The following is a 26288-nucleotide window of genomic DNA, read 5'->3' on the forward strand; positions in this document are numbered from 1 at the left end:
TTTCTCTCTCTCTCTCTCTCTCTCTCTCTCTCTCTCTCTTTCAACTCAAAATATTTGAGATACTCTCAAATTATGTCCAATTAAAAACTTTTTATCAAATTAAATTAAATATTTAAAAAAAAAATTAACTGTTATAATATAAAATGTAATTTTGTACTGTAATTTTTTGTATAACATAAAAAACAAATATATAATTTAAAATGAACTGTAATTTGGGATCCAGTTAATAGAGTGCTTAATACTAAAATTTGCTCGCTAAAAATGGGTGGAGTCCGATCTCCTTAGGGAGATTCTATAGATTAAAGGAGTGGCGACAGTTCCCGCACACCCTGTATTTGTACTTTTACGATACGCTCGATAAAAAAACATATTTGATCGAGGTAGAGAAGGCAGAATTGCTGATCATTGCTGTTTGTGTTTGCTTACAGTATCTGATCAAAGTGAATGAGATCAAAACGAAGAAGGGTATCGAATTGTTGCAGCATCTAGTCGAATATTATCACGCGCAAACAAAGTGGGTATAAACGCAGTTAATCCTTTAATTGATATTATTTACGTTGTGAATTCATTATTATGTCAAATTGATTTTAAGTTATCATATAGTAAATATTTATTTTTCTGAAGCTTCAATTTATGGAACATAGTAAGGGTTGAAGAGTAATCTAAAAGTGATCTCAATTCAATTTTCTAGCGTTTTTACATATTCGGGATTTTAGTTACTTTCAGGACGGCTTGAAGACTATTGAGCATTTCGGCTCGTACGTAGCCGACTTGAGCGTAAAGTTGCAAAAAATCAGACAGACGCAGGATGAAGAACGAAGACGACTAACGGAACTTAGGAGTCTTCTTAGAAGCTCCGGATGTGACAAAGAGGTAAAGCTATTGAAACAAGCTAGACCTTTCTTCCAAGATCAATTTGTTACGGAAAGCGCGATGAGAATAAATCTAATAGTCTTTAATTAGTATCGTTGCTTCTTCATTTTCGTTTATCATATTGATGATACAACAATAGTATTTCTTTTTTAACATTATCTTATTTAGTTACAGTAGCCTGCTTCATAAAAAATTAAATACTAAAACTTTGCTGATATGTTTATCTTAAATTTAGCTTTGCCGCCTTGTACTTAAGAATCTCATCAACTTTTGGATTATCTTAGTCGTTTCACTTTATATTGCATTTTATGTTGCACATAAATATTAAACGACACTATGCATAAATCTTAAACTATAAATCTTACGTGGCTTGCAGCTAAACGCAAACGCAAACGTGGGTTACTCGCTACACCAGCTGCAGGGCGACAAGCAACACGGCGTCACGCGCTCCGGCCACCTGCTGAAGAAGAGCGAGGGCAAGATGAGGCGAGTCTGGCAAAAGAGGCGATGCGCCGTGCAGGCGGAAGGTTACCTTGATATCTGCCACGCGGACGAGAATAAGCCGCCCACCAGAGTGAACCTATTGACCTGCCAGATTAAGTTAGTACCGGACGACAAGCGAGGCTTCGATCTCATAAGTTGTAAGTGTTACGCTTGATATATGAGCGAACTTCCAAGAGACGCCATTCGTCGTTTCTTCACAATGAACGGACGCCGCGTAATAATGTCATTGTTTCGATTTCAGACAATAGGACATACCACTTTCAAGCGGAGGACGAGGCAGACCAGCGTGCGTGGATGTCAGTTCTCGTGAATTGTAAGGAACGCGCCCTGTTGCGAGCGTTCGATGCGAGTGGCAAGGCGGAGGCCGGCAGCGGCAATCCTAGCCTCGTAGAGCTGCAACAGGCTGTTATACGATGCGTTATGCGATTACCCGGAAACGATCAGTGCTGTGATTGCTCCTCGCAGAACGGTAACATGAATATTGTGGACCATTTAGTGGCCAGTTCTTCTCTGACGCGTGCCAAATCTGTCCGTTATACTTAACGCGCAACTAAAACGATTTCTTCGTTAAATTTGCATATTATGAGATAAGAGAAATTGACTTTCTAATTTATTATTTATTTTTATTTATTATATATTAACTAAATTTTTTATCAAATTCTAATAAATCCTAATAATAATTAGACAGCTGTTACTTTCAATTATGGCAAAATATGATAATTTATTTCTTGTTAAATTAATAAAGTCTATTAAATTAAATAAATACAGATTTAACAGAGATTCCCGAAAGGCCACTGAAAGCACATTTGTGCATTATGTCATCAAGTAGCATGAATGTTCACCCGGTTCGCTGGCCGGGCATTGTTGTAGATATTTCCGCGTGACAAAGCCAGACGAGAAATAGCAACTTGGCTTGTGCTCCAGTTTCTCACGAAAGCGTTTTGTTATCGAACGACAATTGTGTCTCCTTTTCAGACGCCACGTGGCTGTCGACGAACTTCGGCATAATAGTATGCATAGAGTGCAGCGGCATCCATCGGGACTTGGGCGTGCATATATCGCGGATACAATCCCTGACGTTGGATAACGTCGGTACCGCTCAGCTGTTGCTTGCGCGGCACATGACAAATCAGGCGTTCAATGAGGTGATGGAGGCGACGTTGCGTCACAATCTCAAGCCGTCGCCGACGTCGACAATGTGAGCGAATTCGCGATTTTCTAAGAATTCATCCGCGTACTCGCACTCGACGTTTACAGGCATTCCCATACTTTCACTTTGCGTATTTTCACATTTATTTCCTGACATTTAGGGAGGAGAGATACGAGTTCATACGCGCCAAGTACGTGGACAAGAGATACGTGATGAACACGTGTGCGGATGAGCGTGATCTACTTTCCGATTTAGAACATGCCGTTAATAACCGTGACCTGCAGCAACTTCTGCAGGTTTATGCCGAAAACGTGGATCTGGCTGCGCCATTGCCAACATCGGTGAGGCATTATATATAGTTTTTCATTATATAGTTTTACATTATATAGTTTTCTTATATCCGAGAAAATTGTGAGAAATACTCTCTCAATTATGTTAATACAGTAAGAGATTCTAAGAAATCAATATCTATTTCAGGACGTAGGCGAAACTGCGTTACACTTAGCCATTCTGCGCGAAATGGGGAGCAGTCTGCATATCGTGGATTTCCTGGTGCAAAATATGCCGAGCGGCGGTATTGACAGAATAACGATCGACGGAGAAACGGCATTGCATCTTTCCGCGCGACACGACAGAGCGGAAGCGATGAAGTTGCTTCTACGAGCTGGCGCGGATCCTTCGCAGCGAAACAAGCAGGATAAGACACCATTGGATATTGCACAGGAAATGGGACATCATACGTGCAAAGAACTGGTAATTCAACAAATCATATTTCTTATTATTTAGTATCCTTTCCTCAAATAATTTTCTAATAAACACGAATTTTTATTGCTCTATATGATTTTTTTAAAATAATTTTCTATAATCTTTGTTCGATCAAGATTAAAATAATTCCTTATGCTTTCAAGAGTCACATACAAAAATGTCAATAAATTTTTTCAGCTCAGCCATGCTCTCCAAAGACAGAAAACATTATTTGATAATGTTAATATTGACTGGAATCTTTCTCACGATGAGGGTTCTACGGACTTCTCCGATGACGAAACGATAATAGAAGACAGAGTGAGTATATTAACATATCTCGATACTCTCAAATTTATATTTGCATATAACTACTTACATTTATATTCATGAATATGCATTCTCCTTGTAGAATGGATGTTTGACGCCTGAGAAAAAATCACGTAGTAGACCGCCGTCATATGCCGGAGGTGGCGGTACGGGATCGGGTGACTCGCCAGTAACGTTGCGCAGTCGGAGCAGCACTTGTGACAGCCTCCAGAGCGGATCTTCTCCGAGTGCCTCGACGAACCGTCAGCAAATGCCTCCACCGCCACCGCCGCAGTCGAGAAAACCTGTGCCTGGTAAGCTGGACTAAAGACTTGCACTTTTACACTTCTCGCATTGCACGATAAATCTGCCAAGTGTGCTAATTCAAATAACTGAATTTTCATTATCTTTTCATATTTTTTACTATCTTGATCATGCGAATCTCACAGTACCCACTCCCATGGCGCCGGACATTTCATTGAACATCCACGGCTCACTGAAGAAGCGGGTTGCGCCGCCGCCGCCGCCGGGTGGAAACTCCGTCGCGAGCGGCCTGCCGTCGTCGCACTACGGTACGCTACCTTCGTCGGCCACGTTGGCTACGTCGACGCACAGTCGTACGACCAGCGAACCGATTTTAGCTGGCCACACTTTACACACTCTACCGCATACGTTGAATACACTAAATAGTCAACATCATAAGAGATCACCGAGTGGCGACTCGTCAATCGGACACGGTACATTCGATAAATAAATTTCGCAGGAGAAACTTCGATATTTTGATTATCAATGTCAATACTTACATCTCACTTTCTAAATACAGGTATGGATAAGACGAACAGCTCGACGCTACAGAGACCGCGAAATCCACCACCTCCAGCTCCATCCGGTATAACGACTAGACTAAGCAACGGACGCAGCAGCGAATCCCTGAGTTCGATGTGTTCAGATCACGGTCTGGGCAACCCTATTCCTCCACCGCGAAAGGTAAGTCACATTTAAATTAACGATCGCTTCAACAAAAATTTTGAGATTTTGTAGGGAGATTAGGGAAGATTTTATTTTCATATACTTACTTTTTTTTGTTAAAAAAAGGCTGTGTTCCGGGAGTGCTTTCAGCGCTAATGCGTCATTTTATACAAAGATAGAATGTGTTGATAGCGTTGAAAGTTAAATGTTCTTACTGAAAGTACGCTAATGAAACATAGCGTACAAAGTCTTCCTATATTCTTACTACAAGCGTCTTACTGTTTTGGGGATTCTAGAGCTGATGAAGCTTTGAGTAGTTTATTTAGAACTGTATTATATATGCGAAATGATATAATTCGTAAGGAGATTCAAATTAAACGAGTGCTTTGCATATTAACCTTTATTTATAAAATATAAAATTATAGTACATACAAATTTTTATAGTATTTTAGCAAATACAAGATGCTAACAAATGTATTTTGATAAAGATGGAATCCTAGGAAATGAATTTTAATAATTACAATACTTTGATAAAAAAACATTATTTAGAAATAATCTTAAATATAATAATAAATAAAAGGTCCCACCAATTGTAATGTTTTAATAAAACTAAGATTTTAAAAAACCTCCATATGAGAGTTACAAAATTATATCTCGGATATGCAAAGGTCTCGTTCATTTGAAATCATCATTCTCTAGTTTATCTTCGAACGGAGCCACCTCCGGCATAATTATTGGAATCGATATTACATCATCTCTCTGCCTAACGAGTGACATCGATGAATATCCTATTGTCTCACATCTTATCTATTCGCACACACACATTCAATCAGATAGTTGCCGTTATACTAACACAGTAGAGGAAAAAGTGTAACTAATCAGATTGTACCATTATGTTCTCCTTCGTAGTATAGTTTTCATTCGATTCATTCGTGCGGGCTTGAGCATTTTGCATTATTATACTAACCATACGTCACGCACATTGACATATTTGTTACCTTTTTACAGTTCATTACATTATCATACCAGGATATGTTGTATATTGCCGTAATCCTTATCTATTAATTGTCAGTATATGTAATAATATATTATCAAATTTCATTATATTATTCCAGCCATTCCATTCATTTCCATTTTACGTCATAATAAACAATTATTTTCAGTATAAACTTTATGAAAATTAAGTCCTAAAAATATTAATATCTTTATAGCAAAACTATTAATACCTTTAAACAGTTAATTAATTATCGTTATATTTTAAAAGAGAAATCATTTGAATATTGAAAGTAGTAGTATATCACAAAACATTTGTCGAGATAAAATCATTTAATGGAGAAAAACTGCAGAATATATCAATTTATCGCAGATTAAATAGCAGCTAGTTTGCTACGATCTAGTTCAAGATAAACATAATCGTGTGTATTTACGGTGGATATGTAGAGAATGCATGCGTTTCAAGATCAGTGCTTTATGGTTTGTCATTAACCATTGTTGGTACAGCGAAGGGACCGGTCCAGGCTAGAGAGCTACGCCGAAGAGCCTTCATCTTTGCTCCCAAATCTGAATCTGGTAAACATCAGCCATCCCACATTACAGCATGTTACACTTGAAACCACTTGTAAACAAGCTTACCATTTTATACATATCGTAATACTTATATGTATATACGTAAGGATAGTTTCACGTATTATTAATCATATTAAAGCATGATATCTACATAATTATTATCTGTACAATATATTGATTAATTAATTAAATTGTACTCTATGTATATATATAATAGAAAAGTTTTTTGAAGAAAAAAGATTGTAATCGTATCACATCATATTACAATATATATAATTAATAATAAATCTGAATATGATAAGAATCCATATTCTTCTCTATCTTCACTTGCCAACGATACTTTCAAGTGTAACAGTGCTTTGCATGATCAGACGTGCCGTTCGTATCATCATTTATGGAGCTCACAACGTCGAGGCTTTAAATATATTATTTCCATATATAAATAATCACTTACATTAGATCTCATTGCCATTTTAATCACAATCAAATCAATCTTTATCTGTTGAGATAAATAAAATTAATGTATTCGATTATAATAATACATAAATATTATAAATTTTTCAAGACATGTAACTCCATAATCAGATTCATCACTGCGAAACAGCGCAACTAACATTTACATTTCTCGATTCTATTTTAATAATTAAACTACGTTTGACTTGTAAAAAACTATGTATTTTCAATGAATCACTATTATTAACATATAATATAACTAATATTTTAAAAACTGATATAAAGTATAAGTGTAAATACTGATCCTCGCATGAATTTTCCCGAGTGAATTTATGTTTGTTGATATTTGATCGCATTATGCTACTTCTTCTGACTTGTGAGACACTTCCCCTTTTAATTCTCTTATTCTAAGCTCTAAGCTATTCGGATATTAAAAGGCATATAACTAGCATGATATCAGTGTCTCATATTGGAAATTCTAGTTACAGCATACTTCATCGGAGGAATATCAAAATATACTCTTAAAAAATTATTCATTTTCAATTCTTGTACCCGAATAAAACTTAATTTTTCTTACATATATTCTAGTGCTTATTATAATTTGCTTTCACAACAGTTCATTTTTCATTTTTTCTTTCGATTTTGTAAAAAAAAAATGAAAATACATCAATTAAATAAGGAGTAAAATAAATAAAATAAATTAAAATAATGATTAATTAATGTAAAATAATGGTTAATTAATGTATTATTATTATGTATAACTCACACCCCTGTGAATTTGTAATAATTCTAGAATTTCCAATGTTCTCTTAACTTTTGAAGAACAAACGTTCTTAAGCTTATCGTCTCGTAATAATACGAGCAATAAAAGTGCTTGCTTCTGCCAGACGGTCGAAACATGCACGTTACGGTATTTGTCGATTCCACGAATGACTTTTTTATTCTATCTCCAGCCAACGTCGACTTTGAGTGGCCTGCGACGCTGCCGGGCCCTGTACGATTGCGAGGCCGACAACGAAGACGAACTGTCATTCCGTGAGGGTGAGGTCATCATCGTGACAAATGAGCAGACCGATGATGATAACTGGATGGAAGGCGCGTTAGAACGGGCGCCGGAACGGCGAGGCATGTTTCCGATTAGTTTCGTACACATGCTACAAGATTAACATTCGGTAAGCCTAAACTCGTTGGCGAGCGTCACTAGCACTGCCAGTTCGATGAGCATTGCCAGTCTCGGCCGTAGAAACTGGCTCAGGAAACCGAAAGAATGAAGCGTTCAAGCCATCTTTCAACCGTCTCTTTAGAGTTGAAGCATTCAAATGAGTATCCAAAGGAAGAAACTTTGGATGAGTGCCGTTATCGAGTAAAGAGTTTAATCCGCATCTTGAGTCTCTTATTTTTCATGTTCCCTAAGAAAGTTGATATTTATAAGATGAAAGTGCATCAACACAAGCAATTTTACACTTATGAGAGGAGTAAATGCTTTAGAAAATCAAATATAGTAGCAGCATAAATCATTTCCTTTGATTTCAAAAGCACGAATTTATGTGTTTACTCTGAGAGAATAGATTCTTATTTTTTTTTTATATGGAGGAAAATTTATTTATCTATATAAAATAGTAAATGATTTGTCACGTCCCGGATGTGAATCGGGAGCGCATTGTCTTCCGTGGATTGGAGGCTATGAGAGACTCAGTGCAATGAAGTGAGGAGAAGCAAAGAAGGAAAAGAGGGAAATGAGAGAGGAATTTTGGTGTTGATTCGATCGTGAATGTATGAACGATTGCTACGTTGTTTTTGAATGACTGTGGAAATAATTAATTATATAAAATAATAAAATTTTATATTATGTCAAAATATATAATTAGACACAAAAAGCGATATGTATTAAAGTTATGTTATTATTGATATTAATTACTTTCAATAATTTAATTATGTGCAAGTCGAAGTTTTATCATTCCGTAGCTTATTAAAACATTAAAAGAATTCTAAAATTTTTATCTATTGCAGAATTATTTTTGCTGATGCAATGGTATTCGATCCTATGGTACTTTGCAAACGATTCTTTTAAACCGCTCAAATGCTTTTTAAAATTAAAATTATTTTTCATTCACTTTTTTGTCATATATAATCATCAATGCATCTTTATGTTCCAAGGAAATTAGAAAATAGATTTCAATTTACTTTTTTTAATTCAAAAAATCAATATATACCTCGAAGATTTTGCACTGGGCTATAATCAATATATATGTTGATTATGTTAACTGCGTGATTTTTGAAAAATGATGTTTAGCCAAGTATTAGTGTCTTAGGCTGGATGACAATCATATCGAGACTTTCAAAGATATGTTGAATATTACAGTCGATAATAAATACTCGGAATTTTGTCTCGTCATCCAAGCACGATAACTCAGCGTGGTTTATCTTTTCTCTCTCGAAAGTGAGATATCTTTTTTGAAAGGGGAAAAAACTGATTGTAACAAACGCTGCGATGCGGATTTCCGGCGTTTGTCGAAGAATGTTGTATCTGAAGAGTTTATATGTAGAGAAATCTTATATGTGTATTCGTCTAACTCATATTATATATGGTACATAATTGTTCATAATCTAGTTGCAAGATAAAAATCCGGCTAACAAAGTATGACGTCGAGGATGACGTTGGCAAAAATACGTCGCGCGTTGCAGCAACTGATGTTAAGATTGAAATTGAGGATGATTCTTGATACCGCGACGCTAAAAAAATGTGATATATATATTATATTTCAAAGTAAATTATTAGTACTATAAAATAACACATTTATGAACAAATTGTGAGACAAATGACATTTTCCATACCAAATAATTAACATAGAGATATATAGATTTTATCCAAAGCATTCGGCTTATCTGCAGAACGCCCAAAAAGAACATATACAAACAAATATCTATAAACAGAGAAAATAATAAATATTTAATAATAAATATAGCTATATAAAATTTTAAAAAGTAGAGACTCTCGAATGCGGATTAGAGGGATATGAGTTTTTGGTAATCATACCACAGTGTTTAGGAAATTCTATGTAATTCTGGCGATTGCGCTGGAAATAGAAAGAAAAAATATGCACGGTTTTGGTGTTTCATCGTTTCTATTGATCTGGCGCACACTTCTTTTTTCTGTACTGCCAATAACGGATTTAATCTAAAGATAGACGAACTCGCGGTGCATAGAGCCCGTATTTATATTTCGTATTTAGCGCGAAATATTGATTCTAAGGACTGTTAAACTGTTAAATGTGACCTTCGTAACGAGACAAATAAATCTCAAAATCAAACGACCACATTTGGCGTTGAATGTGAGAATGTACGAATGCAAACCGTAGCCTTTAGCAGAGCGGGGAGATGATTAAATTTAGCATAGGGGGACAAAATGCGGGATGCGAATTTTAGCGGTCATCGAACACAAAATGTTACACTGATATTGCATGACAAGTATTATTAGCGTACTCGATTTGAGAATGTCGTTACGTACGACTATGTGTATATTTTTTTTTTTCGTTCTGTAATGCCATATTACATATTAGTCGATCCTCAAATAGAATATGGGGCTCGATCCGATTGTTAGTCGCCAAGCGTGCTATGAAATATGACGAAAACGTGTAATGTAACGCGACAAGTAGAATTCCTCATGTCGCGTTGTATTATCAATATTCTATTTGAATGTACGAGACCAAAGAGGATTTTGCAAAAGCAGGAAACCGTTAACAAAGGAATGTTTGCGGAACCATTTTAGTCATTTACAGCGTTTACCGATAAAATCATTTCCGAACGGTACGGGGAAAGTTGCAGCAAAAGTGATACTTAATTTTAACAACATAATTACATATTGCTGCCGATTGATAAAATGGTTCCGCAAATCACCACGTTGAGTAACAGTGATCGGCGTGTGTTCCTTGTATAATATTATATGGATGGTGGTGTATTGCTGTGCTTAGATAGCACGAGTGATTAAATTGAAACTGTACTGTTTTCCTTACGATTATTATAAGGCTTTGTACATAGACGAAAAAACTAGAGTATACCGCTGCAAGTTATTAACTGTGACACACTATCTCCTAAATGTAATTGTTTGATTTAAGTATGCAACACACATACTTCGTCATTCAAAAACGTTGCTGTTAGAAGTTTCGAATATTTTTGGATTTTATTCGTAAAAGTAAAAAGTATATCTAAATCATTTTATTTATGTAGATGTATGCATACGTTTCTTTGTGAAGAGTAACCGTTTCTTTTTTTTTACTGTATTTTATCATTTTCGCATAAAAAAATATAGTCTTATTGATAATTTTTTAAAAAATTAATCATCTCATAGTTCGCGATATTTATAATATAGGATCCGTAAGAGAAAATGGAGAAGGCTAAAGGTGCCGTTACGAAAGCGATTTTTCCATAAAGATAGATTCACTTTTATGAAAAAATTGTTCTGCTTTGAAGAGAAGTATATATTACCTGTTATTGCCTAAAAATAATATAAAATACAGTATAGACAGTATATTACCGAATTTTTAAATTCGAATTACTGGGTTGGAAATTTATAATGAAAATTCTTCAGCGAGTGTGCACTCTTAGCATTTTCTGTTCCCTCTTAATCATCTTCGAAAAATGTTTCGACGATACTTACATAGGAATAATATGAACACCAATGCCCAGTCAAAACCTTATCTCGTTTAAACAAGATAAGATTGTTATCCTGAAAATCGTTTGATAGAAATTTCTATAGACATCTTAAATACAATATATAACTGTAAATTACAGAAAATAGTCTCGGTTTGACACAATTCTGTTTTTAAGTCAACGCGATAAAATAGGTAAAAGCTCGCCTAACGGACGATACGATAGTAGTATAGTCAAAAGCGACATATTGAAGTTGCATCTCATCTCACCACAATAACTTCAATGTGCAGAATCTATAATAAAGGAAAAACATGTTTAGCTATAAACTATTTAATATTAGATTAAGTGGTTTTTCATCTCGTTGTCTTTGGAATTCATGAATTTCATCGCATTAACAGTGTCATGTTGATCTGCGTTCGTAACAGAAAAACGTATCGTCGATCTGTGTAAATATGTGTATAGATAAAAGGTAGAATTTACGCGCCCGTGTTGCATGTGTATGCATGATGAAGAGAGAAAGTGAGATAAATCGATGTTTATATTATACCGAACATATATATTAAATTACGATCTAACTTTAAGTATGTGGATATTGTCTATTTAACTGTACGATTTAAGCGACGATTGATCCTTTGCATTTCAAACTTAAGAGTAGTCGTTAGATAGACTGTAAGTATTTATTATTATTTTGTAGCCATTTCGTATTAGACGGAACGCGTGAGTGTATAGAAACGAAAAAAGGTTCTTCAAATGTTTGGTACGAACAGCAAAGTCGAGCAAAATCTAATATGTTGTACTACCACTGTGATTAATTAAATTCTCTTTCTCTACTTACTTCTATATTATAGGTAGAATTCTGAATGAAAAATCTCTAATCAATATTAACTTTTTTTTTTCTAACATTAATTAATTAATTCTCAATCACTATAAAAATTTGGATATTCAAAATTTCAAGAATCTTTAGATATTTCTATTGTTTGATCGATCCTTTATATTGTATAAATGATTTAGAGTTCGAAAAAGAAGATGAATTCGTGAATGTAATCACGCCTCGTTATCACAGAAATCGTTTTGTACTCGTATCCGATATTTCAACAACCTTACATCGATAAGAAAATACATTAATATATTCAATCCCTGCGTATGTACGTAGCCATTCCGTTAGAGATGGTGGGTAGGGAATGGAGAAATGATGACACACACACACAAGTCGATCGAACAAAATCACACGATTCTAGATTCGGCGTACGCGTTTGTCGCCGACACAGGTCTAAATATTTATATATTACACGGAACGATGACATTGTATCGACGTTTAATATTATCTTTCACCGTTAAAATTGTGCACAACGTCCTCGGATGGGACGCGACTTCAGAAATGTAACAAAAGAAGAAAATAAATGCTGTTTAGAGAACTATAAAATCACAATCACATGTTTTTCTTTCTTTTTACACATCTGATCTATTAAATAAATGAAACATTCTTAGTTAAATGTAGCTAATATAAGAAATAATGAAATATCAATTTTTGTTATTATCTTATGATTGAAATATCTGACAGTAATACCTTCTTTTTCAGTAATGTCTTGGAATTGGAAAAGATTAATGTTTATTCTTTCGTCAAATTATATTCAAGATATTAAGTTCTTAAAATAGATATTATTTCTTGTAATAAGATAATAGAACAAGAGATAACGTTTTGGAACTGATTTCTACTTGAAAATCAATTCTCTCGTTTGATTTGTATACAGGCTTAATATTAATAGTCGGAGTACGCGATGTATGCGTATGAAAAATCTTTTATTGAAAAATGTTCTTTCACGCTACAACGTCAGTGTACCCTCGTCTATTTAACTTTTTATAACAGTACAAAAATTGCATTTTTACAAGTTGCCCAGCTTACTTATGTGACTAATGTATCCCAGTTAGCAATCTGACGAAGGGTCTTATTACGACTTATCTAATATTATCCGGAGAAGCTGCGGCAAAACGTGAACACTAGTACTCCAGCGAGAGGTGCGAGACCCCTCGCGTACAAGAAAAAAAGCGTCCTGCGGCGTGCTTTCCGGTCGCGCGACGCGCTTTCTTTAAAGTAAATCAGTCACTACGACACATCGGTCCTATACTTATCCACATCGGATCTAATTACCATTTGCTACTGGGTCTCGTGAATATCTTCAGCCGGAAACTCACATCGTCTTGTCCTCGAAATCGCAATCAAGAAAAATCATTCCAAATAGCCTACTACTACTACTATTGTAATTACATCAGTAGCGCAATTCCTAAGCAGTCACTGATGGTCACTGTAAGTGTCCGGCCAAAGAATAATCCGCGAAAATTTTCAACCCGTACATATCATTCGTTTATCCTACTTTCGCCTATCCTGAACAGAGGTCAACGAGCGGATAACAGAGAACGCGGCAAACGTGGTACATTTTACCGCTATCCAAATTAAAAGGATAGCCAGAGAACCCGAAATGAATGTAACGAGTCAAGCAAATAAAATGTGCACACGCGCATATATAAATAACCGCGAACTGGAAAATCGCAAGGAGTTAAAAATCATTAGTATTTACATACTAATAGAAATTGGATATCGCATCGATACGAAGTGAATTATTCCATTAATATGTAAGTACACTCTTTAAAATGGAAAAACTTCGTGTTACCTTTTTATGAACTTCGTTAATATTCGCGTCCATTATTTCAGTAACTGTTACAAATTTTTAAATTTTTTTAGTAACTACATAATGCAAAACATGCATTTTACATTTATTAACATCTATCTTATACTAAGAAAACGCTTCTTTCAGAATTACTCGAAGTGTTCCTACACATAGGATACACATTATTCTCCTTGTGATTCTCCACTTTGCGATTAAACGATTCAGCTGAATTAACATCTCGTCAATTTGTTTATCCGTTCGTTTTCACTCATTCGCGCGCATCGCCAGTCTTCGCGCCTTTCGAAAATCACGAAACAAACCGCCGCCGATAGTTAATTTTGAGCAAGGCGTCTATCGATCCTGACAGAGGATCTTGTGCAAAGTACTAAGTACATATGTTTACGCTATTCCATAAAGCTTACCATAAACAACAATGACAATAGATTAATGATCGATCGGCAGAAAATTAACGTAGCGGCGGCAGGATCCGATCCTCGGCAGGATTACAATTTTTTTCCCCCTTTTTTCCCTTTCTTTTTTTCCTTCCCTTAGCTCTGATCGCTATATGTATATGCGGATAAAATCTCTTTGCATCCTTTATATAGTTCAGGTCCTGCCTTTTTCAGTTGGAGATTAGATGCTGCGCTTCAATTAGATGAAATATATAAGTAGTAATTCTACGCTGAATGAAATTCCTGATGTCGCTTAGGAGCAGTCTTTGAGCTTTTTCATGCGTTCTCGCTCGAATCGCTTTACTTATTGCGTGTACAACGTGACGAATATGTATGAGTGTCTGTGTGTGCGCGCACGAGTGCGAATGTGTGTATACCTGTCTATGCGTATGTGTGTAAGATGTGGATTGTATGTGTTTTCTTTCAAGTGTCATCCTAATTCTGGTAATGTGTGTAGATTTAATGTACAATTAATTAACTATACAGATTAACTGGTAGAAATTAGAAACGTTTGACTAGCTTTTGATCATCTCTCTCTTGGAATTCGTGGAGTTTCATCCTTCGCAATATATATGTATATATAACCGATCGGATACAGTTTTGGTGATGCTGCTATTGCCGCTGATCAAGTAAAAGGTATCGCGTATGTGAAACGAAATAATGATTAAGTATGGTCATCCCTTCAGTGTGTGTACGGTTATTACTAAATATAGACAGTTCTTAGCTTTATTCTAGCAGGATACTCCTGGATTCGAGAAATCACCGCGCGATCTTACACGTATTATCCTCTAGCAGAATATAATTGTTACAATAATCACTAATATAATATATACTAATTAACTAGTTTCATCTTCTTCAACCTCGGTACTCGCTCTCGCTCATTTTTTTTTTAATCTCTTTCGCTCTTATTTTCTGTCTCGCGCGCTCGCTAATTCTTAATTATTTTGACAAGTTTTTCCATCTTCACAGTCTTCTCCAATTATTCTATTCACGCGCGCACGATATCCATACGAACGGAAGGGACAGTGAAGCATCCAGATAATCTAAATCGACGGATCATGGCGCGTGAATTATTCAGTCTTTCGTTATATATTTTTTTTTCTTATTTCACGGTTAATCGATTATTATTTACTAGCGTTATGCAATTTAATAAATTTAATTTTCTGCTTGCACGAAAAAATATTATGCTACATTACTCGCGACGCTACTTTAACACATGCTAAATAGATTAGATACGATGTATGCTTATAATTTAAAGCCACAGATTTCGATGTCGCGCCATAATACGTACAGCGCCAGTCTACCTCCCTCGAATTTCGCTGCTACGTTATAATATCAAATTTCTACACCTCATACGTTTGCTCATCTTTCACGTAAGGCCCTTAATATCTTATTATTGTATATTTAGTTGCGTTTAGTAGTTTATCATTAAAAAAAATAAGAAAAAAAGAAAAATGAGGTGAAATCCGTCAACCAAATTGAAAAATCACGAGATCTGTGCGCAAACTACAAAGCATACACGCCGCCATACGTACTTCTCAGTACAGTTGAGATTAAGTTTTAAAATTTTATGCGCGAATTAACTTATGCGACAAAGCGGCAATCCTTTAAGTATGCTCATTCCCTAGACGGAGTATAGTAATAGTAAAGAGCGATAGTGTAACAGTAGTGAGAGTGATAGTAGTGGAAATAGTAGTAATAGTGATAGAATGGTAATGATAGTAGTAGCGATAATAGTAGGAGCAATAGTAGCGCTAGTAATAGTGATAGTAATAATAGTAAAAATATAATATTAATAATAATAATAATATAGCAATATAATAAAAAGAAGTAAAATCAGTCCAGTTATTAAAAATGAATTACAATTACGTTACTATAACGTCTCCGCAGCGCTTAAAATCAGACGAATTCCATTTCGTAAAATGGATAACACAAAAAATAATATTGCAGAACATCGCATGGTGATGTAATGTCATCTTTTCCATCTTTCTTTCCTCGTATTTTATGATTAAAAATTCCTTTCTTTCTGCCTCATAAAACCTTATTATATGCGTGTATATATATATATACTTTTTCTTATATAATATCTTTATATATATGGTTGCAGCAAACAATCGAGGAAAGACTCTATCTTTCTAGCATTTGGCTTGCCAAATTCTGTCAATTAAATAATACAATTGCATCGGACGTTAATAAAAAATAATTTGTATGCGTATTATGTGTAAGTATTCAATCTTCGAAAAAAGAAACCTATCTTTATATCTCTCTCTCTCAATAATGTCGCACGTTTCGGACATTTTTTTTCCATTTGGTTAGGATATTAAAGCATAAATGTGTGTACACGCAGGTATTTGCACACCAAAAAAATGTGTCATCTCCATTGCAATATCACTTTAAAACAATGACTCAAACATGGTTTGCCAAAACACGAGCGAGCGCGAGATAGAGATGACTCGCGTTTTGGCGAACAGAATTTCCCTCAGTTTTCGGAGTCAAAAATCCGAAAAGGATTTAAAATGGGACTTACTTATAATCTCAGAACGCAAATATGGAAGATTAGGCCTCGCCGAACCCACCGATCGCTTGCTCAGTCATTCTCAAGCAGAGGGATTCCAAGCGAGAATTGATTTCCGGTTCCGTCGTCTCGTTCACTCCATTAGCAGAGTGGCCCACGAAATGATCACGTGGCGCGCTATAAGCACGTTGCAATGTTTTCTGCAATTGCTATAAAATAAAATCAAAGTCGTTGTATTAATAAACAGAATGTATTTTACAGATTTTTAATAGAAAATTCTTTTTTACCTGCAAGCTGGTCTCTTGTAAACTAGGTCTCTTCTCGGTTGTATGCACCGCGCGCAAGTTATTCGTATTCATACTATTCATGTTATGATTCTGATTCTGATTATTTTGTAAATATGGTGTAGATATACTGTTTCTATGCGAAGCAATCATAAACTGATTGCTATGTGTGTGGTTATTATGAATATGATTCATATTCAAACTTGGCTTTCTGTGCTGTTGTGGATTCCCATATCTTCTATTATTATATCCGTAATTATGTTGCCATCTAAAATTATATCTATTAGGTCGAAAGTTACCACACATTTACACAGTACTCATCAATTTACTCTAAATATTTCTCTAAACATTTTATATTAACGAAGACATATATTTCGACTTACTTTGGAGTTGGTCGCGGATTTCCAAGTCTACTGCGCCACTGCTGCACTTTCTCCTTCTGATTCGAGGTGAAACAATCGTGCTGCAACACTTTTTCTAAAATGTTGATGTACGTACACAAAATACCATCCTCAACGCTTTCCAAAGCCAATCTACTGCACACTAAAAAGAAAAACCATACAATAACGTTTTCAATTACTCTAACAAAGTTTTGATAAAATTGGAATCATCACACTACTTAATTTATACATACGTTTTCCAAGTACTTTTGTAAACTGCGCAGGAATATCTTGTGGATCATTCTCTTGACTCGGCTTCATAGGAGTGGCAAGAATCGTTTTAAGTTCTTCCATTGTATTAAGAAGCAGTGATGGTCCCTGTGAGAATGAAGTGTTTTGCATACCGTCGCGAGCACTAGGTTGCACTAGACCCTTTTCTAGATTTAACAGTGTATTGTATCGCTGTTGTAGTTTAGCGATAGACAGAGCCAGCTTGTGTCTAGCACCTTTTGTAACTCCTTGTTCCGCTAATTGATCTTCCGTTAATTGCAGCATATCCTCATAATTCATAGTAGCAAACAGGTAACTGTATTTATGAAGTCGTAACGTTTTAAGCCATAATTGTACGTCTAAAAAGAATAATTTATAATTAGATATCGATGTTCTGATCTGTAAAGAAATATAATTAGTTAGAGAAGACTCTGAAAAACATAATTAAGACTATAATTTCAAAGATGTTCGGGTGATCTCATATACTATCGATTGACAGTATTAATATCATTTCTATACCTCTCATGCCACTCGCGAGTGAACGATTCGAAGCATCATCCAAACGACCCTCGCTACCGCTACTCGCACAGGAACCCTGTGGGCTCAGTGGACCCAAACCAATAATATTGCCTAAAAGACGATTTATTTAAAGAAATGCGCGGATACAGTATAAATTTATCTGTATATGAAATATAATTAAAAATTACTGGCGTGATCTCCGGAAACACTAAAGCTGCGCGGCTTGTGTCTAGATGAAGAGTTTGTGTTATTGGTACGATCCACAATTTCGAGATGATGCGGCGGCGCAACGGGTGGTGTCAAACTATTCGAACGACGTTGACGGTTAACCGATGTGGGAAAATGTAAATTAAACGTGCCGCCCAGTTGTGTATTAAACGAATTTGACTGATCATTGTGATGTTTGGAATTCCTCTGCCATGGATTCTCCCATCTTATAATAATAGAAAATTCGAATTTAGAACCATATTACAGATATGAAAATATATATATATATAAGTCAATCATTATAATATCATATTATTTCAATTTAATTCACCTCATCGCAGCATTCGGATAATCTTCAAAACCAGTAATGGGTGGTGTACTACTGATACGATCTTCCAAGTCTCTGAGCCATTGAGTTAAAAGACGTCTGTCTTGACCATTTATGGCAGGATGGATCAGAGTGTAGCTCAAAAGCTGCTGCGTTTGTTCTGTATATTGTCCCGTACTTACACAATGGTTTACTAATTCTGGTATCGCTACCAGATAACTCTTTTTGCACTCTACATTCCCAGGCTTTAATAAAGGCAGATGTGTCAAGAGTTGATTAATCGCAATCTCTGTTGATTCTGCTGACAATGAATTGATGTAACCTATAATAAAATATTTTATTATTAACATATTTGCTCTACAAGTATGATATGTGAAGTACATCTCATTAAAATCATGCTTAAAGTTGTTCTTGAGTATAAAACGTAAACGTGATAATTACTTGGATTATTGGCATTTATTTCCTTGGTATCTAATTCTGCCACAGAGTGCAATGAGTGTTCTATCGCCTGCGAGAGAAACCTTGCCTGTACAGCAGGTATAATACGCAACAGCGCATAAAGAACAACAGTCTGTTCACATTCGTTCCACTGAGAGAACACACGAGTGAGTTCGCCCACTTGCTCATTGAAGGGAGTAGCAGATGTCCACTTCATTTTGAATCTCCTACAAATTTCTCTTGCAATGCAGTAGCGTTTCAACCACTGCTCAAGCCAAACGCACAGCAATCGTGCTCACAGCCTTCAAGTAGCTGACCAATGTCAGTATTCTGCTACAAAAACAAAAGGAATCGAAACATGTCATTCTATTAAATCACCTACCTGTAAGTCATGTTTTTATAAGAAACAGAACACACATAAACAGTCAATTATTATTATTATTATGTTACAAAGTAGTATTAGATGTAAACATTATTTTATAAAGGAAATGTAAAAGGATTTTATTTTAATACATATTCAATCAATATTGGCTTTCCAGTTTGGAGACCAAAAGTGTACAAACACAAACATTAATTAATTTATTTATCTAGCAAAATAAAGAAGTTCAAACCTTTTATCCTAAAATTTTAAAAAAGATATAAGTACAACTACGAAATCTCACAAAAAACGATATACAAATCGCAATAAATATATATCTTAAAAATTCTAAAACTGAATTTATCTTAAGCGATTAAAAAGCTCATTTTAACAGTCGTGTGGCGGAATTAGATAACGAAGCGTCATCCGGTATGTCAAACGAGGCACGTTGTGGTACCGTTGCTCGTTCGAACTATCGACAAGTCCGCGGAGTTTTCCCTTGATCGCCGAGCGAAGGAACGAGTAATCCTTGAGAAAACGGATATAATGGTAAATATTCCGTTATAACATGTTTTCTGCTCGCAGCAGGTTTACCTTGTCGCGCACTTAGGCACCGGCCGGGACTTATCGCCGTCTCTGCAACGCGTCGAATTCGAAGGACGTGGTCGCGATACATAACCTCAAAACCGCTCGCCTACTGTACACCGATAAGAGAATTCCGCTGAGGTCAAGTTTGTTTACCCCGCGCGCGATGCGTGTGTATTTATAGCCTTTCCTGCTGCGATCCGTTCGGCGGTGCAATGGCATCTCGCGCGCGCGAGACCAGGCGACGTGGTGCGGGAGGGGGAAGAGGAGCGGCGCCTCACGAGAGGGAAAGCCGATAAGATGTCTCCTTTTTCTTTTTATCTTATTATTTCGCTGCTGAAAAATATCGGCATCGCCTCCCGGAGATTTCTACGATCCCGTTTGCGGAAACTACGCAGAAAATTCACATCCCCGGCGTCCCAAGATTCTCCATCAGTGTTCGCCCTTGTCAACGTCGCGCGTCCCGTATGTAGGTATGCGCATACGTGTCCAGAACGTGCCTGCGTGAGTTGTGCGCGTTCGACGTCACAAGCGAGGACCAGCGAGAAAGAGAGAAGCGGAGAGAAACCGGTAAAGGGGCGAGACAGATTACGAGAGAGAGAGAGAGACACGGCGATGCGAAACGTATACACGTTGGCGGGGGCGGGGACGGAGAACGAAGAGACGAAAACAAGGAAGGACGGAGATCCCCTCCCCCCCCCCACCGGGAAAGATCGAGAGAGATCGATCGACGGATGGATCTCGATGGATAGAAACGATATCGGCGACGATGACGCGAGATAAGGGCGATCCGCCAACTGCGAAGCTACGCTCTCTCGTCGCAGAGGGATGCATCCCTCGATATGAAACGGATTGCGATATGCCGCTCACTTCAGTGGGTCGGTGCGCCGATGTCGTCGGACAAGCACGAGTCTCCTCTCTTTCGCCTCGTTTTACTTCTTCGCGAATACTCTTGCGATCAAGTGCACACGATAATTACCGTAAAAGTGATCCGACGAGGAATAATCTCCGCTGGCACGCGCTCCTTCCGCTTCGGTGCTACGGCGACGACGCACAAATTTACAGCATTTTTTTCCGGTGACCGAACGAGAGTAACGTCCATCCACCATGCGGCGCGATAGGACTACGTGACCACACTGCTCTCTAGTCTATCGCACTTCGCAGTGATGCCAGTCAGTATTGTCAGAATTATACATAGCCATCCGCTTGGCTTCGCTCATGGCGCGGCGTCTTGCTGGCTGCGGATTGGTGGCGTCGCTATGTCACGGGACGCAGGGCGATGGACCAATCACAATGCGTCTGCGGGCGCGGTTCGTTTGTCTCTCTCGGGTGCGTCGACCGCGCGCAGCTTCATTCCGGAATCGTTCGCTATTATCTCGCTGACATTGGCAAGTGGCATCACGATGATTGAATTTACCATAGTTGTGCATCACAAGAATTATTTGGAAGCAAAAAAATTGTTGAAAGTTTCAGACGAGACAAACCGACTTTCGCATAAACATTCTTAACATTCCTAACATTTTTTTTTCATTCTGTCTTTATTAACTTATGTGAAGGAAGATTGGTAACTTCGATAGGATTATCTTGCCAGAATTGTTTTCAGTTTTCTTACAAAAATTCAATCTAATATTGACCAATTTAAAATTAATTTACTGAAAGATAGTGATTGATTTTATTTATTTAAAGTATTAAAAAAAAAAAAAGAACTGAATAATGATACAAACAAAATAAGTAATATAATCACTATCTTCCAATTGTATAATTTTATACATTAATATTAATTCATGTAAGAATTTATGGAAACTAGACTGGTTATAAAAAGAATTAAAATTCATTTTAAAAAGTCACGCAACCTTGCATTTTTTAATGCACATTCTTATTTCTTATAGTATTACATCGTATGGAGATACAAGAGTTTTTATCATCATTTTATACTTTGTTACCATGTCTGACTATTAAATAAGAGAATTAAAACATGTACGATAAAAATAAATGACTAAAAAAGCAGGTAAAAAATTTATTAATTATCCGAGTTATATAATAATATAAATATATAATTTATTAAAAGAAACTACATTTTTGTGTATTTAATTAATAAATGTATCCTTGTATACTTTTTTAGTTATTCATTTTTGTCGTACATATTTCGATTTTCTTATTTAATAATTAGACATGATAACAAAGTATAAAATGATGACGGAACCCTTGTATTTATTTATACATTATAATATGATAAGAATTAAAATAGAACTCAACAAATTTAGAAAATCGATTAGATACGAAAATTATACAAAATTTATTTATTCAGTACATTAGAAAATTATAAAAGCAAATGTGTGCATTCGATATGCATTATATTCGATATGTATTATAGTAATGTTGAAACTGGCGATAAATTGGGAACGGAAATACTGTTAATCTCCTCACTGATTATTTGTTAATTGGGAAGTCAACGCGATTAAAAAAAATTTATCATGAAAACATTTCGTGTATCTATCACTTGTCATGGCCTTTTATCGTTCTCTAAATCTTTTAAGATTAAGAAATATAATTTTATTTTTGTTCTCTGTATAGAATCATTATCCGCTTATCTAAAGTACAAAGTAAACGCTTCCGTAATATTACTAAGTTTGTAAGTTCAAAGTCTCATATTTATTGCTATATCTGAACACTTCTTTTCGTTGTTACGTTTTATGTTTACACGTCTAAATGTTGAACACGACCTTTATTTCTTTGGAAAGTATTCGAAATTTTCAAAACGTGAATTTCATGAGATTTTGAAAGTCTTTATGTATCTTCTCAATTTATACCTGTGAGAGAATTTAATATTTCTTAAGGATTTATTTTAATTTTCACCAAAAGAAATTTAAAGACATGTTCTTTTTAACTAAATTTCTTGCATCGTTAATTTTTCTTCTTTTTTTTTCTTCAATGAGTCATGAAAAAAATTCAGCTAATACCTCTTTCTATATATAGATTAACTTTAATTTCAGTTTAACTTACTTTTCATCTTTTTATAGTTTTAAGAATTAGAAAAAGGTAAAAAAATTGAACTGAGATTAAAGTTAATCAATAATGGAAACGTGTATAAAAAGAAAGAACTTAAATACCTCAATCGCGTCTAGCGCCAATTCTACGCAAGTATGTACATTGTTGCTTCTGTCAATTTCTGTCTGTTTATTGAAAGGATATAAATAAAGCTACATGATCATGTTCAATTGTATCTATATTGCACTTACAATGATACACGCTCACTAAATTGTGTATACTCACGTTTTCTTAATTTTCTTGACAAACATATTTGCCACAGAGGTCAGTTTATTAATGTTCCATCTACAAGAAAATACCAATGATGTTTACATTTTTATAGATTCAACAATTATCGTGAATAGGATCTAATGTGAAAAATGTAGACGTAAATCTAAGAGGATGACAAAATAAAGAATCCGAGAAATTTCTTTTTACGAAATAGGAACCATGCCATATTCACGAAAATGTTGAATGTCTCTTATCACAAGAAAGTAATGTTGGCAATACTTGCTTACGCACAAACAAGTCGGATACTAACCAACAATCTTTTGTAATTGACAAGATTAAATATTACTATAACTTATAGAGTCTCTATGTTAGATTGTTTCTTATTATATTTAATATATTAAATGCTACTTGATATTAAATATTAAATTATTATTGTTGAACATTATGCTCCGTCAATCCGTCGCTCTCTGTGACAAGAGCTCGCTCCAGGATAACACGACCTTCCTTGTACCGTTGTTGCTCGTCTGTTGCGAATTCGTACACCCACCCAAGCTTAGCATCACAGTTTTTGCAGCTGACGTCTCGAACCATGTGGCGACCCGTCAGCATCACTCTATCCTGAACCTCGCTGTACATCATATCATAGAGTTAAATGATAGACGTATGATGGATATCATATGAATTTTATATTCAATTGAATATATTATTTATATTTTTTAATATATATTTGATTCGACTATAAAATATACAAAAGAAAAAACTACACAGAAAAAAAACAATCAAAGTATGCTTTCCATTTAGTAACACAAGTCAACACAACAGTTATCAATTTTCTCCAGCTTCAAAAACCAGAAATTTTATTTATCTTGCTGAAGATTACCTATTTTCAAAATTATTACTGTATTGTAATGCGTTCTTTCAAAAAATATAAAAAAAAGAACCAAAGATTCATGTAAAAATTGTAATCTCTATGGCAGAAAACCGTAGTCTGATAACTGCAATCAACAAATTCTACTTTTCTTGGCATTCGATGACTAATATGGTACTTTCCAATAAGAGATTTGTACTACAATTCTTGTATTAATTCTTGTAGTTTGCTAATGTCAATATGAAATGATCGTTGTACTATATTATCTCTTACTAGGGAGCATCAAAAAACAGAATGACTTGTGTTATCAAAGGGAAAGTACCTAAAAAAAAAGTAATTTAACAAATATTTTATAATAGATCTTGAAAGAGATCTATTCCTTTTATCTATTTCTTGCACAGACATTCAGATAAAGAAAATACAGACCATTCCTTTTACCTGAATTTCTTGAATAGAAATTCAGGTAGAAAAAAAAACAGACCTTTCATTTTTCCTCTTTCTTTCCGTTAGAGAAGAAAAAATAGAAAAAATAAATGGTGCATATTCAATTTGACAGGAACACACAATAGTCGAAAAGAATACAAACTAACAAATATTTCATAACGGCAGACCTTGAAAGTTTGAATACAAAAACATAAATCATTCGAGAAAATTCATTTTCTAGTAAGGATCTGATATACAACAAATGAACAGACGCACCTATAATTCAGGTTGACGACTTTACTGAAGAGAAATGCACGTCCCGTGGCACCCGTGAAACGTGTGCTCACGAGTTGTGACCTATTGGTGAGATTGGTGTCGCAAGAAGCGCAGGAGAATAGGCGACTGCCACCGATATGTTCGAGGAATATCACTCCCATTTCGAAAAACAGCTGATGCAATGACCTGCAACGATCTGTCTGCGATCGATCCGCGATCGGGCAACGTTTATTTATCTGGACGAATCGATGTCGTAGAAAAACAAAAATTACACAACTGTCAATGCTGCCATACTGATCCAACTGATCTCTCTTTGTTATTTGTGTTGGATCGCGTATGCGTGACGTATATTGCCAATGTATACTAACAGTAGAGCTGGAGTTAGCTGAAATGGGAGAAATGTTTATATGATATGCCGTGGATCATCGGAATATGTATAGAGACGGAACTACCAGAGCACGATAACGAGTGATAAAAGATACAAGCAGAAACCTGAGAGAAGACGTGAGAACCTTTTCCTGTAACCGCAAAGTAGTGCCGCGCACTACTGCCCTCTGAAGAAGTGAATGTAAACTACACAACAATGTCCATTTTTTTGCGGTGCTTCTGATAGAAATAAATCGCTGAAATAACTAAAAATCTATCAATTAATAAAGATTCAGGTTTCTTTCTGCCTGTATTCATAGTCAGGGGATCGATTGTGTATCTTGAAATAAGGTGAAAATTATAAAAGTAATCAAATTCACTAGAATATTCATAATTTAATTGGTCAATATCTAGTAATCATTGTTCACTTTTGTAATTTTCACCTCATTTTAAGATACACAATCGAGCCCTGGATCTTATATTTAAGATCGTTTTAAGTCTACGTAACAATTTTAAGATGAACCAATCAAAGCTGTATTAGCATCTGAAGACATTCCTTAAGATAGTCTTAAAATAAAAACTGACTATTGTCTGGTTTATGCTTCTCCAGCAAATGAAAATAGATTGAAATGGATTAGAAATTTTCAATCCATCCAAATCCGTATTTTAAATCTATAAAAATAGATTGGATTCCATATAAAAAATTTTTATTAAAATTTAAGTATTTATCAAAGTTATTAAATCAATTAACAATTTTTGTTATTATATGTTTCGTCGATTTTGTATAATTTACATCAATTACGATTACGCAACTTGGTTTACTACGACAAGATAAATAATGCTATATTTATAAAATAGATATTCAATATGGATATATATA

The 26288-nt window shown here is 35.3% G+C and overlaps 3 protein-coding genes across 6 annotated transcripts in view; 1 reads left to right on the top strand and 2 right to left on the bottom strand.

Annotated features, from left to right (window-relative positions):
• LOC108755438 (arf-GAP with SH3 domain, ANK repeat and PH domain-containing protein 1) overlaps window positions 1–8370 on the top strand; it is a 55392-nt gene extending 47022 nt beyond the window's left edge. The window contains exons 5-17 of one of the 3 annotated variants that reach the window (XM_018498435.1): window positions 429–514; window positions 717–873; window positions 1250–1514; window positions 1619–1846; window positions 2353–2575; window positions 2688–2868; window positions 3005–3280; window positions 3470–3589; window positions 3681–3891; window positions 4027–4314; window positions 4401–4564; window positions 6047–6115; window positions 7519–8370. In XM_018498435.1, the coding sequence (XP_018353937.1) occupies window positions 429–514; window positions 717–873; window positions 1250–1514; window positions 1619–1846; window positions 2353–2575; window positions 2688–2868; window positions 3005–3280; window positions 3470–3589; window positions 3681–3891; window positions 4027–4314; window positions 4401–4564; window positions 6047–6115; window positions 7519–7731 (2481 nt within the window). In that variant the 3' untranslated portion in view covers window positions 7732–8370. The remainder of the gene's footprint in view (window positions 1–428; window positions 515–716; window positions 874–1249; window positions 1515–1618; window positions 1847–2352; window positions 2576–2687; window positions 2869–3004; window positions 3281–3469; window positions 3590–3680; window positions 3892–4026; window positions 4315–4400; window positions 4565–6046; window positions 6116–7518) is intronic. The other 2 variants (XM_018498437.1, XM_018498436.1) reach the window with 2 other exon arrangements.
• Window positions 8371–16178: 7808 nt separating this feature from the next.
• LOC108755462 (protein Smaug homolog 1) lies at window positions 16179–21392 on the bottom strand. Of its 2 annotated transcripts, none has more exons than XM_018498476.1 (9): window positions 21197–21392; window positions 19278–19604; window positions 18840–19158; window positions 18490–18734; window positions 18302–18412; window positions 17767–18141; window positions 17516–17675; window positions 17136–17400; window positions 16179–17057 (listed from the first exon to the last, which is right to left on the bottom strand). In XM_018498476.1, the coding sequence occupies exons 2-9, from the start codon at window positions 19489–19491 to the stop codon at window positions 16890–16892; spliced, it is 1857 nt and encodes a 618-aa protein (XP_018353978.1). In that variant the 5' UTR covers window positions 19492–19604; window positions 21197–21392; the 3' UTR covers window positions 16179–16889. The 2 variants fall into 2 exon arrangements, with proteins under 2 accessions (XP_018353978.1, XP_018353977.1); XM_018498475.1 differs by having other exon boundaries at window positions 19278–19607.
• Window positions 21393–23425: 2033 nt separating this feature from the next.
• On the bottom strand, window positions 23426–25469 carry LOC108755463 (protein yippee-like 5). The gene is made up of 2 exons (XM_018498477.1): window positions 25043–25469; window positions 23426–24103 (listed from the first exon to the last, which is right to left on the bottom strand). Exons 1-2 carry the CDS (start codon window positions 25201–25203, stop codon window positions 23905–23907), a joined length of 360 nt encoding a protein of 119 aa, XP_018353979.1. The 5' UTR covers window positions 25204–25469; the 3' UTR covers window positions 23426–23904.
• Between the last annotated feature and the right edge of the window lie 819 nt (window positions 25470–26288).

The sequence above is a fragment of the Trachymyrmex septentrionalis genome, unplaced genomic scaffold (genome assembly GCF_001594115.1).
Source record: "Trachymyrmex septentrionalis isolate Tsep2-gDNA-1 unplaced genomic scaffold, Tsep1.0 scaffold87, whole genome shotgun sequence".
NCBI classification, from domain to species: Eukaryota; Metazoa; Arthropoda; class Insecta; order Hymenoptera; family Formicidae; genus Trachymyrmex; species Trachymyrmex septentrionalis.

What these genes read in the sequence shown, in the direction of transcription:
- LOC108755463 (XM_018498477.1), bottom strand. Translation starts at nt 25,203, where the DNA reads ATGGGAGTGATATTCCTCGAACATATCGGTGGCAGTCGCCTATTCTCC. An exon ending in GTCGTCAACCTGAATTATAG is followed by an intron (nt 24,104 to 25,042) that starts GTGCGTCTGTTC and finishes TATGATGTACAG; the next exon opens with CGAGGTTCAGGATAGAGTGA.
- LOC108755462 (XM_018498476.1), bottom strand. Translation starts at nt 19,491, where the DNA reads ATGAAGTGGACATCTGCTACTCCCTTCAATGAGCAAGTGGGCGAACTC. An exon ending in ACTCGCGAGTGGCATGAGAG is followed by an intron (nt 18,142 to 18,301) that starts GTATAGAAATGA and finishes TATTCTTTTTAG; the next exon opens with ACGTACAATTATGGCTTAAA. An exon ending in TACAAGAGACCAGCTTGCAG is followed by an intron (nt 17,058 to 17,135) that starts GTAAAAAAGAAT and finishes TTTATTTTATAG; the next exon opens with CAATTGCAGAAAACATTGCA.